Consider the following 18,097-nt stretch of genomic DNA (forward strand, 5'->3'; position numbering starts at 1 on the left):
GCAGTGTGCTTCTGAATACCCATTGCTGGGGGGCAAGCAGCAGGGTGCTACTGTTTCTTCATGTCCTACTTGTGGGATGCCTAGAAGCATGTAGCCAGCTACTGATGCTCAAAGGATTCTGGAATGGATGGGCTGTCTGTCTTATCCAGCAGGGCTCTTCTTCCTTCTTATGAGGAAAGATGGAATATAAAATCATAAACACATGAAAATAGATTAAAAAAAATGTGGAATTGCTTATGTGCATTACCTATTTTAGAACACCTAATTTTAAAACTATCTCACCATCTAGAGATAGTTTTGTTTTTAGCCTTGTATTGCTTCATAGAATCATAGAACAGTAGGGTTGGAAGGGGCCTATAAGACCACTGAGTCCAACCCCTGCTCAATGCAGGAGTCCAAGTCAGAGCATCCCTGACAGATGGCTGTCCAGCTTCATCTTGAATGCCTCCGGTGTGGGAGAGCCCACCACCACCCTAGGGAATTGGTTCCATTGTCATATTGCGCTAACAGCCAGGAAATTTTTCCTGATGTTCAGCCGGAATTGGCTTCCTGTAACTTGAGCCCATTATTCCGTGTCCTGCACTCTGGGATGATCGAGAAGAGATCCTGGCCTTCCTCTCTGTGACAACCTTTCAAGTACTTGAAGAGCGCTATCCTATCTCCCCTCAGTCTTCTCTTCTCAAGGCTAAACATGCCCAGTTCTTTCAGTCTCTCCTCTTAGGGCTTTTTTTCCAGTCCCCTGATCATCCTCATTGTACTCCTCTGAACTCCCTCCAGTTTGTCTGCATCCTTCTTAAAGTGTGGTGCCCAGAACTGGACACAGTACTCCAGGTGAGGCCTAACCAGTGCTGAGTAGAGGGGAACTAGTACTTCACATGATTTGGAAGGTATACTTCCATTAATGCAGCCTAAAATAGCATTTGCCTTTTTTGCAGCCACATCCCATTGTTGGCTCATATTCAGCTTGTGATCTACAACAATTCCAAGATCCTTCTCACTTGTAGTATTGTTGAGCCAAGTATCCCCCATCTTGTATTTGGTTTCCTTTTCCTAGGTGCAGAACTTGGTGTTTATCCCTGTTAAATTTCAATCTGTTGTTTTCTGCCCAGCGCTCCAGCCTATCAAGATCACTTTGAATTCTGTTTCTGTCTTCCAGGGTATTAGCTATCCCGCCCAATTTTGTGTTACCTGCAAATCTGATAAGCATTCTCTGCACCTCCTCATCCAAGTCATTGATAAAAATGTTGAAGAGCACTGGGCTTTAATTCACCCTGATCAATTGTCCCCATATAAGGGAAACTACAAAGAAATCCAGTGTAATCCTACTGGAATTATCAAAAAGCCTATGCCAGAGTCAAAGCACACAATATGCCTTCCAGTACTTAGGCACAATGGCATGCCATTTAAGCGAATAGTTAGTAGAATCTCTTGTCGTACTTGCATATTGGAGGACATATGGTACATTTCCGTTTTAAATTTGAATTTCTGTGATTTGGTTGTTTTTACTTATTCCCTTAATTGTACTTTACCAAGCTCTTTTTTTTTTAATGGTTCAGTTTTAGCAGGCGGGTCTTTCCTTCCCTAAAAAAAAGAGAGAGAGAGAGAGAAGAAGGAGAAATAAAAGCCAAAAATAATCACACTCATGACAAATCTCATGGAAGCATATGCAGTATTTATTCCCATCACATAGCTATATTACGTTTTCAATGTTGGTGCGTGAAACGTTATGGGTTCCCCCCCTCCATTCTAGATATATTATCTGAAATGAAGTGTATTAGAAAGTCTGCTGTTATGTTATGCTCCATCTGGTCAGTCATTTAGGTTCAATAGCTAGTGTCAACTGAATTGTTTCTTATCAAGTGGTTCAGTGCAGTTAAGTTTTTTGTTTTGGTAAGACATTCGGGGTGGTGGTGGTAGATATTACTCTGTGTGTGTGTGCAAATCTTTACTGTTTCCAGATTTATGAATGGAATCCTCCCTGATTCCAAGGCGGGGCCATTAGGAACAAAGACAACCTAAAATAAAGCCAAGAAGTAGGAAAAGGGAAAAGGAGAGGGAGACTATGCTTACATGTTCCTGACAAGATATACTCTATTTGGGTAGCTTTTCCAAGGCTAAAGACGTTTCCAACAAGAGGGTCTCACAATTGTCCTCATCGTAGGGGCTGCACTATGGCCAGTGTAGTGGTTCGCAAACTGATAACTGATATTTGTAGGGAAATAACATTTTTGTTCGAGCAATCTGTCTATTTCAACCCCTGACATTGGAAGTTAAACCCCTTTGTCCCTTGAGTTCTGTTGTCTTTAACACTGCCATGTTGCTCCCAATCACAATACTCTTACCTAATCATTCTGGGAACAAAAACTTCATGGGAGCATCATTTATTTAAGATCATTTATCCGTGAATCTATTGTTTTGATTGTGGATTAGATGAAATAACCCAAGAACAGTAGTTGAGAAACATTTGGAAACCTTTTCAGTAATGTGATTAAATTCCAGCATGTATTGGAAACATGTTTTAATGTTATTTATTTAAAATTATCCTGCTTTATCTGGCAAGCACCTCAAAGTTGCTAACCCAGCCTTCCGCAACATGGCCTTCCGCAACCCCTATCCCTAGTAGGAAAAAGATGCCCCACCAAGTTCTGAGAGTGTCAGCCGCTGCCTGTCCCAAGGTAAGTTCCTTGGTGAAAGGCAAAGCTGCACCAATTTGCATGTTTAGAGTGAACACAGCGCTGCTTGTATCAGACTGCAAGTTGGGGTGTGCTCACTCAAATCCTGCTTGTAAGCATTCCAGGAGCAGTGTTCATGTATGCAAGCGTCTCCCCTTGAATGCTCACATCATCCCTAGGAGCAAAGATTAGAAAAGCCATCTGCTACAGATGCTGGAGAGCAGATACATTAGACAATAATGGTGCACTAATTTATACTCAACCCAAACTTAGTCAATTTATAATTCAGCCCATTTTTAGGGATATACGAATCTGCTATAATTTCTGCAGTCCAGTTCTTTACTAGACAAAAGAATTGGGCTGCAGAATAAATAAATCCTTTTTGTATGTATGCATGTTATAGAATCATAGACTAGTAGGGTTGGAAGGGGCCTATAAGACCATCGAGTCCAACCCCATGCTCAGTGCAGGAATCTAAGTATTTTAAAATGAAATGCTGTGTTTCTGTCAATTCTGATTTCAAGGTGGCTCATAGCATAGATTAGAAAGGTCAGTTAAAAATACAAAATTACCAAAGGTCAACGACCCAATCCCAACAAAAAAGAATAAAAATAACAGCTGATATCCCAGTTTGGAAAAAAAAAAGTGATCGGTAATCAGCCAGAGATTAGAATAATAAAATAAGCAGTTTATTGCAGAAATGTAAAAGGTAAATACTAGGGGTGTGCACCAACACAAGATTTGGCTTGGACCCTGATTTGATTATTTGGAAAAAAAGCCCAGTTCAGCTTGGACCAATTTGGAGGCTGCTCACTTCAAATCGGGTCTGAATCCAGTTCGGAAGTCCAAATCATCATGCCTCCCACTGACTATCATTGGAAGTTAACAAACATCTATAACTTTTGTTCTTTTTATCAGAACTGGACCTATGCTTGCCAAAGTTGAGGCAAATAGTTGCAGGGTGGTTTGTGCTACATGCTTTTAGATTTAGATTTATGTTTTTTGGTAAGGGAACTGCCAATTAATTTCTGCATGAAATTTGCAGGGATAATGGCCTCTTCTGAGGGGATCAAGCCTGCCATGTTTCAGATAAATCAATGCAGGGAGCTTTGTGCAGAAGCAGCTTTTACAGTTTGGGGGTTTCTAGAAAAGGATTTGCTTGCCCTTCTGTGCTTTTGGGGGGCAATTGTTATGAAAATGACATGCAGCATAGAGGTTACCCTAGTTAAGAAACCTGCAAAACTTCAGAATGAGAGGTGCAGTACTTTTTGTGGAAGGGGAAACTGGCGGGGGGTTAAATTATTCACTTCCCTTTACTCCCTTCATGGTTCCCTCCCCCTTTTTTGGTAATCTGTATGAAAATGACATATGTCATAGAGGTGTCCCTACCCTAGGCAAGATATCTGCAAACTTTCAGAAGGATAGGTACAGGAACTAGGGAGTTATGCTCATAAATGGAGCACAGAGAGAGCAAAAAGAGAGTGGTCCCAGTGGGGAGGAGACCATCAAAGCCACTTTAGACAGCTTCCTATTGGGTCTCCAGACCCCTTCCCTCCCCCTCCCCAAAGCCACGGCTAGATGAATGAAAACATGCATCTAGCCACAAATGCAGGTGGCTAGAGTATGGAGGAGAGGATCCCCTCCATGTCTGCTCGATCTGCATTGGATAGGCGTCAGCCTCTGAGTTTGGAGGCTGGTGTCTATCTCGATAGGATTGCATCCTATTCCTAAGACTTTTTTGTGTGTTTTGCTCAATTGGCACCAAAGTCACAGAAAGTGGACTAGGACAGGGGTGGATGATGGATGTGGAGCATATAGTGTCAGAGGAAGAAGGACTTGAACATCCAGCATTCCCCAAGCAAGCATCCAGTGCTCCACCCTCCCAGGTCCCATAAACTCCACCAAACCTCTTTTAGTAGCCCTGCTCCTGGGAGAGAAAACTAGCAAAGTGCACTGAACACTGGGTCAGTCCTGAGATATATGGCATGGAACTTCAAAACAAAACAAAAATTTGGGTTCCCTTTGAACCTTACAAATCAGTACAACGGTGGCAACCAAACTGTCTTCTAATGAGGATGTGCTAATCAGGAAAATGTGACCTCGCTGAGGTTCCACCTTTAGGCTCATTCTGACTCATGTCCTTATCAGATTGCAAGCTTGGCGGGGGTGGGGGGAGCCGCACAAAAATTTGTGTGTACTTTAGTGCACATTTTTCGTCAGTTGTGCATATTTTTGAAATGTCCATATTTTTCTCCCATTGAATAAAGCATGTTAGTGTGCATTTTTCAAATGTATGCATTTTTCATGCACATTTTTCAAATCTATACATTTTTCGAATATATCTTTTGTTGCGCGAATCGTGTTGTAAACTTAGAAATGTACAGACTTCAGATTGTGCTTGGGTTCTGGAAGTTGTAAGTTGGGTACATTCTGGTCAAAACTGAACTAAACAAATTTCACACTCATCCCTACTTCTGACTGTATTGAACTTGAAGGAGAAACACAAACTAACTGCATAGGCTCTTTGCTGACTGCAATCCTTGGTTTTGAGGAGGGTTTTCCCCATTATAAAAAGGCAGGTGATGGGATCTAGATCACTAGGGGAGGGGGTGTCTGAGTTTTCCCACCGTGAGTATTGAATGCAAACATGAAGAGTGCAAAAAAGGGGGCATGTGCATATTTTGGATGTAGCTCCCTAATTTTGATGGATGCTAATGTCTGCTGATGGACAACTAAGAACCTGTGTTTACCAGTGGATTTCTTAGTGCATGATGCTTTCCTCATCAGGATTCTTGGCAAGCCGATCCAAAGGCGTGTCTGGATTATTTGAATGCACTAGTAACCTGGCAGCATGAAAGACATTTTCTGGTAGTCTCACACCCCTGGCATAGGGTGAGAGTCACTCCTGTGATCTGTATTAATGGAGGATAGCCATGGGACACCTGCTGCTTAGGCCCTGGGTACCCTGGGTACAGAAGAAGTCCCATCTTCTGTCTGCTTTCCCAGACAAAATGGAGACTTTGGAGCCATGTTAGTGAACTTCTCAAATTGGCAGTGAGGCGGAGCCGCTTGGTAACAAGTCAACCAACAAGCCAACCAACAAGTCAAGCAGAACCATCCTGAAAGCACTTCTAAAGAGCCATGTTTAGCCATACACTGAAAGGTGGTCAAGGATGGAGCCAGACAGGTTGTCTTAGGGACAGGCTTCCATAGCCATGGAATACCTACTGCCTGAGTCTGATATTGGGTGCTGTAAAGAGTAATGAAATATACTGTCTAGTCAAGGTCTTTTGTTTCCATTTGGTATTATCTGGACTTCTGCACACTACTTTTTGTCCAATAGCAGAGAAGTGACAATGCTTTTCACAAATGTGATAATTTGAAACTAAAATTACATTATATTGTGCTCATATAAAACAGTCGAATATACCAGAATAGATGTTCTCATAGAACTGTATTGCTATGTTTGAGATGAAGCTGGATCTACTCTCTCAAATTAAACTGTTTTTGCTGCAATTCTTGGAATATAAATCACTTCAGTTTTGTGCATCAATGTGCAAATAATCATCCTTTCATGCTTATTCATGTGGAAATTCTGTGCTTTTCCTCACCAACAGGAAGAACGGCGTGTAATTTATGTTGGTAAAATTGTGCCTGACACAACCCGTACAGAACTGAGGGACCGGTTTGAAGTTTTTGGTGAAATTGAGGAGTGCACAGTAAATCTACAGGATGATGGGTAAAACTGGCCTTTAAGTTTTTTCCTTGTTAAGAGATTTCCACATATGAAAAAGAAAAGAAAAAAAGATGGCAGTAAGATCATGGCATTGAGAATTCCCCTGAAAGTGTTGTGACAAACTAAGGTTTTAAAAAGCCTTTTGCCCTCCTTTACCCTTATTTATTAATCGAGCTATAGTTGAGATTGTCTGTCCCAAAAACAAGTAGTTAGCTGGCTGACAGGACAATTGTGCTGGTAAGTGGATGTGGTGGGTTGGGCATTTATAGTATGTGAGCCCCAGAGGCGTTCTTGCTTTTTAAGAAATGGTAACGTTGATGGGCGTTTTAACTGTTGCGCACAACAATTGTAATAGCACTTTTTCATTGTTGTTCACAACTTGTGTTTTCTTTTCAATTACAGAGATAGCTATGGTTTCATCACTTACCGCTACACTTGTGATGCTTTTGCTGCTCTAGAAAATGGATACACTCTGCGCAGATCCAACGAGCCTGACTTTGAGCTGTATTTTTGTGGACAAAAGCAATTTTGCAAGTCTAACTATGCAGACCTAGGTATGATATTTACAGCTTGCTAAATACAGTATACCTGTGAGTTTTTTTTAATTTTTAAGGTAGACTAAAAAAAAGGCTGAGAAAAGCTTATTTGAAAAGTAGCGGTCATTGCCTGGAACATACTTTGTAAATTGGATTCAGGTATTTCTGATGACATGGAAGGTCTCCAATTTTGAGATGAGTGGAATGTGGCGGAAGTGGAAGTGGGCCCAGTTCTGCTTGCGGTGGAATGTTGTGACAGCGCTTCATGACTAGCACAATCTTTTTCCATTCAGCCTGTGTTTCTTGAGCCAATGCAGAACTGCTGAATGTGGCTTCAGCAGTGGGGCAGTAAATGGAGTTTAGATTGCAGGTAGGACTAGTGACTATGCACACACAATAAACCCAGTGTGAGTTGACATGCCATACACTCTGCCCATATTCTCACCACCTCCAAATGATTATGAGACCTAAATTTGGATGTTCCCACTGCAGTGCCTTTGCATAAGGCAGATAAGACTTTCCTAATAATGGCTTCCCAATGTGTTTATCTTAAGGCTCTTAGTATGTTAATGGGTCCTATGAAATGTAAGTTTCAATATTAAGGTTAGATCACTTGAGGTGAAACTTGGGAGGACAGGAAATATTTTTGTCTTACCAAAGGGAGGATAGAGTGGAGCCTCTTGTATGATGTATCCCTTCTTAATAATCTAATTGTGGTGGGTTTTTTTTTTTTTGTAAATTAATGAAAACGGTAATTATGATTTCTGCATAAAGGCATACCTCCATGTGTCTGACATTTATTATGCCCTGCCCTCTGTTTCGTGTGATGCAGGAAACTATATTTTCCTTAACCAATTGATGTCTTCTCAGAGTCTAAATGATAAAGACGATATGCATTGTTCAAAGTGAATATGCTATAATTCACTTCACTGGCTAAATAGATAGTGTAAAGCTGAGGAAAGGCAGCTGACTGCTGGAGAGATAGAGGCCCAGTGATGAAAATATAAAAGGTGGCAAATCATTTGTTCAAACACTGGCTGATAAAACCAGAAAAGATGGATTGAAGCCTTGACTTGATTTGACTTATCTTCCACATTGATGAAGTCAGGGGTGTTTCTAGTATCTCAAAACATCTAGGGTATAAAATAAACTGTCTGAAAGAGACCTTCTTGAACATTATTCATCACTGAGAGTGGGCTCTTGAAAAGCTTTCCATGTCGATCATGTCTCCTCAAGCCTTTTCTTCGGCAGAACTTCACAAATGTCTTTCTGGGCTTTTCTGTTAGAGACTGCTGTGCCTTTACTTTAAGTTTAAGAGAAAATGTGTATTGATGTAAGGGTCAGGTTTTGAATACATTACTTGAGAGACTGGTTTTGGTGGGAAGACAGTAGTAAACTAAACACAGAAGAAGAATGAGGCCCTAATCAGAAATTTGTGGAGAGAAGGCATCGTAATTCAATGTAAAACAGAAAAATCCTAAACACAAATAGTTAATTTATTAATAACTAGTGAACATACCCGGCTTCACACGGGGTGGAATAACCATTAGTTTGATAAAAGCCTTCAAGCAAACTCACACAGCTGTCAAAGTGGACACATTGTGCCCACCCCATCTGAGTGAAGAGGGGTGGGATTGCACAGAAATTTGTATGTAGTGTTGGGAGGCATGGCTTCTCCCATGGGGCACTCCTATAGTTCCCTGAGGAGGAGTCTGTCCATTTCCTCAAGGGGGAGTTGCCCCACAGCAGGAGGGAGCAGACATATAACTGCCCTTTGGCCTACTGATCTCCCCTGGCATCAAACTGCAAAGCCATGTGCTGGTTAGGGATGTCTGCCCCTACTGGTTTAAGTTGTTACTGCAGGCTTCAACCACATGAACACATTAAAACTAATTAAAATTAATGCATTTAAACAATAAAATAACCCCTGGGTCCCCCCGCCCTTAGTATCCTTGCCAGGTTTCACAGTCTTGGTACTATGGTGCTGATGGACAGACAGATAGACATCCTCTTGTATTATTATAGATTAAAAATAAAATGCAGGGGAGGCATAATAGAGGTGTACAAAATTATGCATGGTGTGGAGAATGTGGATAGGGAGACATTTTTCTCCCTCTCTCACAATACTAGAACCCGAGATCATCCCATGAAGCTGATTGGTGGGAGATTCAAGACAGATAAAAAGAAAGACTTCTTCACACAGCACAGAATCAAACAATGGAATTCGCTACCACAGGAAGTAGTGATGGCCACAAATTTGGATGGCTTTAAAAGGGAATTAGATAAATTCCTAGAGGAGAAGGCTGTCAGTGGCTACTAGTCCTGATGGCTATGTGCTACCTCCAGTATCAAAGGCAGTATGCCTATGTACACCAATTGCTGGGGAACATGGGCGGGAGGGTACTGTTGCATTCGTGTCCTGCTTGTTTTTTCCTGGTCGACAGTTGGTTGGCCACTGTGTGAACAGACTGCTGGACTAGATTGTCCCTTGGTCTGATCCAGCATGGCTCCTCTTATGTCCTTAAACCATATAGTATATAAGTACCTTAGTGGGGGAGGGAACGTCGTTAGTGGGACTATGTTGAAGCAATCAGAATCTTATGCTGCTATATAATGAGCCCACACATCTTGTTCAAAAGAGCTTGTAACCTGCCAGCTCTATAACTTCTTCTAAGAATAACTCCAACCAATAAGAAGTGACAAACATAATACATGTTGTTATATTCATTGTTACACTAAAACCAAATGTATTAAATGATGAGAGACTTGGAGTGAATATTTGTTTATCCATCCAGATAGCATTGTACTGTCCTGTGTCCACTGAAATATACCACTATCAATTACCGCCTCTGACACTCCCTGTAGTGTCCTGGAAATCTCCTTCCACCACGACTTCATTCCATTAGAAGACTGAAGTCCTATAAGAGGACTACATTCTGTGGCTCCTTCCCACGCTTCACCCCGTTCTGATTACTGCAGCAGTATTGGCATGGAAAGAAGCCATAGCATGGCTTGCTGAGATGGCCAGTTTTTTTTAGCTCAAGCTCATTTTGTCCTGTTTCAGCGCAAGCTTGTGCTGAAACAGAAATGTTTCATTTCAGAAATCCATACAGAAATGTGTACGCATTTTTTGTAACGTCCGTATTAACGTACAATGTTTGTGTGTGCCTCTTTAAACGTACACATTTTTAGATGCGGGTACCCATTAACTAAAGTATGTTTCTGGGTGTTTTGGAAATGTATGCATTTTTCTTTGCACAATTTTCAAATGTGTGCATGTTGTTGAACATTTAAAATTGTGACAACATGGTTGGGTCTACTCTTAAGTATGGCTAAACTGAGCGGCGGGGAGTTATGGAACGCATCTCAAGTTCAGAAATTTATGGATTTCTGACTGTAAATTGTATTTGAGCCCATATTCAGGTTCAGGAAGTGCAAATTGGGTAAATCCATTTTTTTTTAAAGAAATCCTCAAGGCAGTGAATTTCTCACACATCCCTACTCCCACTTGGCTTTAATATTCCAGTGTCGTACAAACCACACTGCACACACCGATGAAGGTAAAATTTGAAGGGGCCCACATCTCTGAAAATAACATTGGTTGGGTTATTGCTTGGGTTGCTACCTGTGAATGCATAGCATGGTGAATGCATCATGGGGGTTGGGTTACTCCTCAAATATAAAGAAGTTGTAGGCTGCCAATGAGTTATAGTTATCCAATGCATATTAGAATCTAGGTTTCATGGATCTCAGTGCAATTCCAAACCCAAAGTTATGTGTGAACTGGCCCATACTATCATGTTTTGGCTCTGGCTTATGCATTATTGATAAATAACACCAATGGGATCCAGATTTAGTAGATCCATTTGAAATCAGTGGGACTTAAATTAGTCATGACTAACTCAAGTCCCACTAATTTCAGTGGTTCTACCCTAGGTGTGACTAAATCTGGATCCAACCCAGTGTGTTTTAAGGGTTGATACTGCCTATTTTGTAATGAATTTAAAATATTTTAATGTTGGTATTGAGGGGCTGCGGTGGCTTAGTGGTTAAGCTGAACTGCAGACTGGAAGGTCGGCAGGACAGCAATTCGAGACCCGAGTGCTGCGTGACGGAGTGAGCTCCCATCTTCAGTTCCAGCTTCTGCCAACCTAGCAGTTCGAAAGCAAGAAATTGCAAGTAGATAAATAGGTACCGCTTCGGCGGGAAAGGTAACAGCATTCCGTGCACCTTGGTGTTCAGTCATGCCAGCCACATGACCATGGAAGCGTCTTCGGACAACGCTGGCTCTTCGGCTTAGAAATGGAGATGAGCACCACACACTAGAGTCAGACACGACTGGTTGGGGACACATTTACCTTTTTAATGTTGGTATGAGTGGAATGAATTGTTTGGGTTATTGTAATTGTAATGATGTATTATTGCAATTGATGTATTGATATGCATTCTTGTTTTTGTATTGTTGTTCTAGTGTTATGAGCCGTTTTGGGCCCATTGTATGGAAAAGCGGCATGCAGATTAAAGTGATAATGGTGGTGGTGGCAGCAGCGATGATGATGTTGATAGTGATGATGTTGAAGAGGCTCCATAAAAGTAATCAAAAATATTTTTTCTTCTAGATTCAAATTCAGACGATTTTGATCCTGCTTCTACTAAGAGCAAGTATGACTCCATGGATTTTGACAGTTTACTTAAAGAAGCACAGCGAAGCTTGCGGAGGTAATGTGCATCATGGCCAAGGATAACGGAGGGATGGTGAATACCTCATGGACGTCACGTCCTTCAATAATGGACAATGAAGAAGTCATGCTTACAAATTTCTCCTACTTTACACTCTCCGTACAAAAAAAATGGTTTACATGGACACAGCTGCTTGAGGAATGAAGAGGCAAAATGGGATTGTGTGAGCATTTGTGTACCCCTGGGTCTCAGCTTTGCTTTCCCAGGGTGGTGAGGTTGTGGGTTTTGATCTTCATAGAGAGTGCCAAGTGGGAACCACTTGAAATGGCAGCAGTTCCATAGAGATACATTTTACAAAATGATAACTAAAAAATGTGTACATACGACATTTTCAAAACGAAGCAAATTCAAACTTGAGCTGCTGACATCTGAGACACACTGCGTTTTGGTTCTTTTTTTGGTTTGTTTATTTCTTAAACAAGCTTCTTCTCACACCGTGTTGTTTTAATATGGCAACAGTCCTGAAGAGAACTACAGATCCTGCAAAACCCACTGTCTCTTATTGTGCTTTTCTCATGAAGGCGAGGAAAAAAATGTGGAAGGATTAAAACCTTCCATAGCATTTTAAAGTTTTGTCTTTTTAATTGTGACATCCATGTCAGTGTCCAAAACATTTATCTAACATAGAGAAATGTTAAGATCCTCATTAACAGTCAACGTGTTCGGTGTTTTTTTCTTTTGAGCCAACGTGGTGTTACACTACAAAGAAGCTGAGGGTAACTATTTGGGGTGGGGGTGGGGGTTGGATGTACAGTTAGATTATTTACTACATTCTCAAATGTAGTCAAGTATTTACAGATGTTAAATGGAGTATTTTTATTTTATGTACATACTGTCTGACAAGACAATGCTCTTTTTTGTTACAGCTATGCACTGTAAATGCAGCGTTCTTTTAAAAAAACTGCTGAAATTTTTCTTAATCAAGAATATTCAAATGTAATTATATGAAGCAAAACAATATTGTACACTGACATATTTAGAAAGCGGAACTTATGCTTATATATATTTGATTGTAAAAACAGAAAAGTGTGTGAGTGAGTGTGTGCGCGTGCGTGTTGAGTGCAAAAATATCGATGCTTTACGTACTTCATCCATCCCTTCTTTAATTAGCCTATCTAATCACATCGATCAGAATTCAGCCAAAGTTAAGAATGTTCAGGCCTCATTCATTAGCTAGACTGGCTTATTTGGTCCCGTCTTTTACCACTCGTTGAAAAGTCTGTATCAGTGGTTTTTCAACCAATGGTTTTTCACAGGTGGAAGGAAGGCCACCACTTGAAAAGAACTGGTCTAAATCTTCCACCAACATAGTTAAGGCAGGTAGGGTGGTTATGTACCAGGATATTGATGCTTATCACATTGCGGGGAGCGTAGAAATCTGGACTGGGATATATATACCTGTCCCATATATTCATATTATATATGATATTAAAGTCCTGTGACCTCCTGACGGATGTCTTAAATTGGACATAAAGTCTGACATTTCTAGTGTTGCTTGCTGAAAGTGTCATGGGATGCTGCAGGTTTCTGTGAAGAGTTTATAACTGATGTTTGCTTTAAGTTGGAGACACGGTTTGCTAAAGAGGATTTGTCCTGTGGCTTCCAGGATCACTAGCGTCCTGACTAGAGATGGTGAAATTGCTAGATGAGATCACCGGGGCATTTCCTGGAAAACTGCTTCTAGTTACTTATAGTGTTCATTAGGTTTGTTGCTTCCTCTAATGTCTGGATAACTGGTATATCTGCCCTAATTGTGTGGCCAGAGGATATAGATGTTGCAGGGACTAGCATGGGAGGAATCAGAGGTGGCAGTGGCTCTCTCATTCTGGATATATATAAATAAGGGGCTAACAATAATAAACTCGGTATTCAGCAGTAGACACAAGGCTGGTAACTTAGTTGCCATGTAACAACTGCAAAGCAGCACAGGACTTTGTGAAACATGGAGCAGAGAAGCAATGGGCAAGGGAGACGATTAAGCACTGAGGTTCTCTGCCATGTGTCTGTATAGTACTAGGTCCAACTAATTTCAATAGGAGAACTAAGCACATATTTAAATCTCTCAGTTGAACACAGTGGAGCTGAAGACTGCAATTCTGTGCACACTTACTTGGGAGTAAGCCCCATGTAACTCAGCAAGACTGACTTCAGAGGAAACATGCATAGGAATTGTGCTGTAAAAGTGCTTGGCTTTGGCTGGTTCATGCCCTCTGAAGTATCTTCGCCAACTAGGCATTAATCTCCTTTGTACTATTTTTTTCCACATGTTCATTTTTTTTTTTTTTTGCATCTCTTTCTTTAGCAGTTTTATATACATAAATTTTATTAAGGGCAGGGGGGAGAGATTTTTCTCATTTAAACGTTTTTCTAGGAGATATCATAATTTTATGTAAAGCTTCTTAAATGGGTAATCATTAAGGAGTGTTTTTATTTTATGTATTGATGAAATTTTGGAACTAGAAGTCAGAAACCTTTTTAGAAATGATACTTTGTTTTAATTGTTGTGACGTTACTTTGATAAAGAAAAATTGCTGTGGTACAGAGCACAGTTATGGTTTTACAATAATTCTGTGTGTCTGAACACTGTTCTTGAAGCCAGTAATCTTTTCATTGGCAGAGTTCAATGATTACCTATGATTTTTAAATGTACGCATCCTGTATAAACACTAATTCTTCATTCCTTTGTTTACTTAAAGATGCATATTTATTGGTTGTGATTAACCTATTTATTATAAATTATGAGGTGACTAAAATAATAAAAAGGCCAGTGGAAATTTTATACCTAGGATGCACACAGGTTGTCAGGTTGCTAAATGTATTTTCATTTGGGGGAAAAATTAGCTTGGGGTGTTCTTTTATCCAGAAGCAGTGACTCTTTCCTCCCTCTTTTTCTTATTATTTCACTATGCACTATTATGGCCTTAGAGGTGCTCACAGCACTGTGGGAGCCTTCAGATCGTATCAGAAATTGTAGAATCCATTTGCGAGTTTATGGGCTGGCACAGTGCACGCCGCTAAAACGGACTAACTTGTGCAGCCATCACATGACTGGTGTCTTGTCCATTAAAGCCATTCCTGTCAATTACCCTGTTGGATTTCAGTTCACGCACTCATTGCAAGGTTGTTCCCCCTTTTAATTTTCTCCTTTAGGGCATTCACTGCTTGTTTACAGAATCGCCAGAAATTCCCCGGAGCGCTTTCTAGCGTTAAAGAATGTATACAGAACCCCCTAGCCTGCCAAAACCAAATTGCTTTTTAGTGCCACAGTGGGCATGATGAGGTCCACTGCAGATACAGCACTGCACACAGAGGATCCCAACAGGGCTTAGGAGAGCCCTCTTCTCCACCTGCCCACACACAAGGCAGCGCAAGGGATTGTCCGGGTGAATGGAAGACCTGCTCTCTGAAAGAGGGTTCGATGGGGACATGCGAGACGCGCATAGACCCCCCGATCATCCAAATGGCTACCTACACCCTGGATATGGATGTAGGTAGTGATGAGGGGAAACAGGGCTCTTTTGAGACTTATTGGGGTACTTTGCACATGTGTGCCGCCCCCACCATAGACTGGATCATGCCTAGTGCAAGATGTGGTGGTGGTAGTGGGGGTAATGGGCAATAATTTGCCTATTTCAGCAATCCAGAGTGGAGGTAGTAGTAGTTGGAATACACTGCAGCATCAACGGTGGGTCTTTTTAACCAGATGTTTAGTACTCTCGGGTATGAAGAGGTGAAGGAACCCAAACTGAGCTCCTGCTCTCAGGCATATTCAAGTGGGAAAGGGCTAGTTGCAACACAGCACATGTATTTTTGTACTTGGGTATTCATTCCCAAGTTACCAAATATAGTATATCTTCTAATAACTGGCCCTTTATTGAAAGCCGTGAAAGTAGAAGCAGGGTTTCCCCCTTCCAACTATGCCTGCCTTCATGTGCACACACAGCCTGTGGGAACCACTTCCCCTTGGTGTGCTTGGACACCTGCAGTAAGCATGTGAACTGGAATCATGTAGATAGTAGAGTTGTGCACAAATGGCCTCTCAAAATTCTCCAGCCTCTTTGTGGGCAGAGAAACTGGGGGGGGCAATTTCAAAAAATTTCCCCTAGAGGAGGAGAAATTCTCCAAGTTTCTCACAGATGGGGCTCGCTACTGGCAGGGGTTGTAGCACAGGTTCTTTCTTTATTCCTAAGGGTTTTTGCTTTACTGCACTGCTTCAGTAGGTGGCAACAGCATTGACTGTGTTGAGGCTTCCACTTTTCTGAGGCAGAATTTTGAATTTCTTTTGGTTTTTGAGCTTACCTAATCACTGCGAGGTGGCTGCAGGTGCTGTGTATGTTATCTCTATTACACATCTTTCCATTGCTCTGCAGCCTCTCAGGCCACCTGCACTTCCTGAACTGAAAAAAGCCCCATGGGAGGAATTGCCTCATGATGGCTTTCATTGAAGTGTGGGAAGCCAAGGTGGCTACAGGCTGCCACAGAGATTATTGTACAATGACAGATGGGACACTCATGCACACTCCTCAGCAACCTCATAAGAAAGGCAAACCCTAAACCCAATCCATGAGAGTTTCTCTGAAATTTCTCCTCCTTTGAATGTCTTTTTGAAAGCAATTTCTTTTCTATCAAGTTGAATGAGAATGGTCGAAAAAAATGTGGGAGACATTTTCAGCACAGCACTAGTAGATAGGAGCCCATCGCTTGGGTCTTCCCCAGTCAACTGTCACCCAGGTACAACAGAACGTAAGAAGAGTGCTGCAGTACCAGATCACAGGGCCATCTAGCTCACCATTCCGGCACATAGGCAAACAGGACATCTGGGCAATAGTCCTCCCTAGTATGTCCACAATATTGGATAAGAGATCGGGTGAGCTTTCGCAAGGAGTGAGCTTGCAATGTGAACTCCCTTGCTCAAATAGGCTGGCCTCACTTTGAGTCTAGGCCAGGCCCTGGGTAGACTCAATTCAAAATCAGGCATACAACTCAGCTCTGCAGCTCCCCTAACCTCCTTGCCAGTTCTCCCATCCACAAGGAATAAACAAAACCTGGCTTTGTGCAAAGGGAAGCAGGCGCCAAAGGTAGAGCAGGCTCTTTGGCTGCAAATGATGCTCTGTGCATCGGGAATGTGTGGAGCAGAATTCGCCACTTATGAGAGGCATCCGCCAGATCTATTACACTGGCCCCCAAAGTAAGGATTCGGGCTCTGTCCACATAGGTGGGGGAGGCTGGAAGGTTTTGGGAAGTGAGGGGTTGGGCTTTGGGGGTCAAATAAAAATCTCGCATTTGACTTGAACACTCAAGGCCCAATTAATTTGGGGAGCAAGCCAGGCAGGGTTCAGCCAGCCTTATGCCCTACATTCAGAGCTACACACTGCCTCTGAACATGTTCCATCAAGATACCATGGCCAATAGCCATCGATAGGACCACAGTTGGGAAGGAGGTCTTTGTGGGAGGGGCTCGTCCTACATGGTTCCAGCAGCTCCCACACAGAAAGGGGCCTGAGTCGTTAATTCATTTTAAACATGGAAGATATAAGTGGAGTGCACTTATTGCTACTTGGCATTCATTACTTCTTTTGAAGATGCAACATACCTACCTATGTAATTCCCAGGCCCCCCCCCCAAAGTGTAGAAAAATTGATTTTTGTCCCATGATTAGTGCAGCTATGTCTGACAGCTGCCCTCATTTTAACACCAGCATATTGTGTTCCAGTAGATTCCACTGTGTCCTGTTCTATGCTCACTCTTTTATTTTCGTCTTTGTAGGTAGACAGCAATAAAAAGAGAACTTTTTCACAAGTTCTGTTTTGCATATTGTAGCACCCTTTCAATCTGTGCAATTCTTGCCATTCATTGCTTTGTAGGTTGAAGATACAGGTATTTTAACTTTTGATCGTGTGAATGCCAAACTAAACGTTTACAGCTGTTTCTTTCTGGATTTTGAGTGTCTTCTATTGTAAAGGGAAAAAAATTAAAGCAATAAATTATTTTTTAAGAAATCAATATTTAGTATATCATGTGTTCAAGGACAAGATGCATTGCTGATTTTTGCCTTTCAATTTTAGTGATTAAATTTTAAATACTTTCTATTTTGCTCTGGATTGCTGACTTGAAGAAAAATTTGTGTGGGGGTTTCTCGTTTTTTTCTTTGAAACAGCTGCTATATCACAGCCAGGTTTTGTTTTGTTTTGTTTTTCTCACCCGTTAGCCTGACAAATATTTTGTTCTTGAAAATGGTTCTTCCTTTGCAGATATCAAGCACATATGTAATTAACGTAATTTTACAGTCGTTGAGCAACCTATCACCACAATCCAAATAAGGAGATGAGATTGGAAAACAGCCTTTCTTCCATACATGAATTTCTTACTGAATTGGGAACTACAAGCACATGTCCAACACACATCTCAATGCA

General features: G+C 41.4%; 1 protein-coding gene across 1 annotated transcript in view; it reads left to right on the forward strand.

The window, feature by feature from the left end:
- Positions 1 to 17,685, forward strand: part of PPARGC1A (PPARG coactivator 1 alpha) — a 124,445-nt gene extending 106,760 nt beyond the window's left edge. The window contains exons 11-13 of the mRNA XM_084860344.1: positions 6,290 to 6,411; positions 6,811 to 6,962; positions 11,564 to 17,685. Of these exons, the coding sequence (XP_084716470.1) occupies positions 6,290 to 6,411; positions 6,811 to 6,962; positions 11,564 to 11,667 (378 nt within the window). The 3' untranslated portion in view covers positions 11,668 to 17,685. The remainder of the gene's footprint in view (positions 1 to 6,289; positions 6,412 to 6,810; positions 6,963 to 11,563) is intronic.
- Positions 17,686 to 18,097: the final 412 nt, after the last annotated feature.

Source organism: Heloderma suspectum, chromosome 5, assembly GCF_057233095.1.
Source record: "Heloderma suspectum isolate Gila_16-S chromosome 5, 16-S_ref, whole genome shotgun sequence".
NCBI classification, from domain to species: Eukaryota; Metazoa; Chordata; class Lepidosauria; order Squamata; family Helodermatidae; genus Heloderma; species Heloderma suspectum.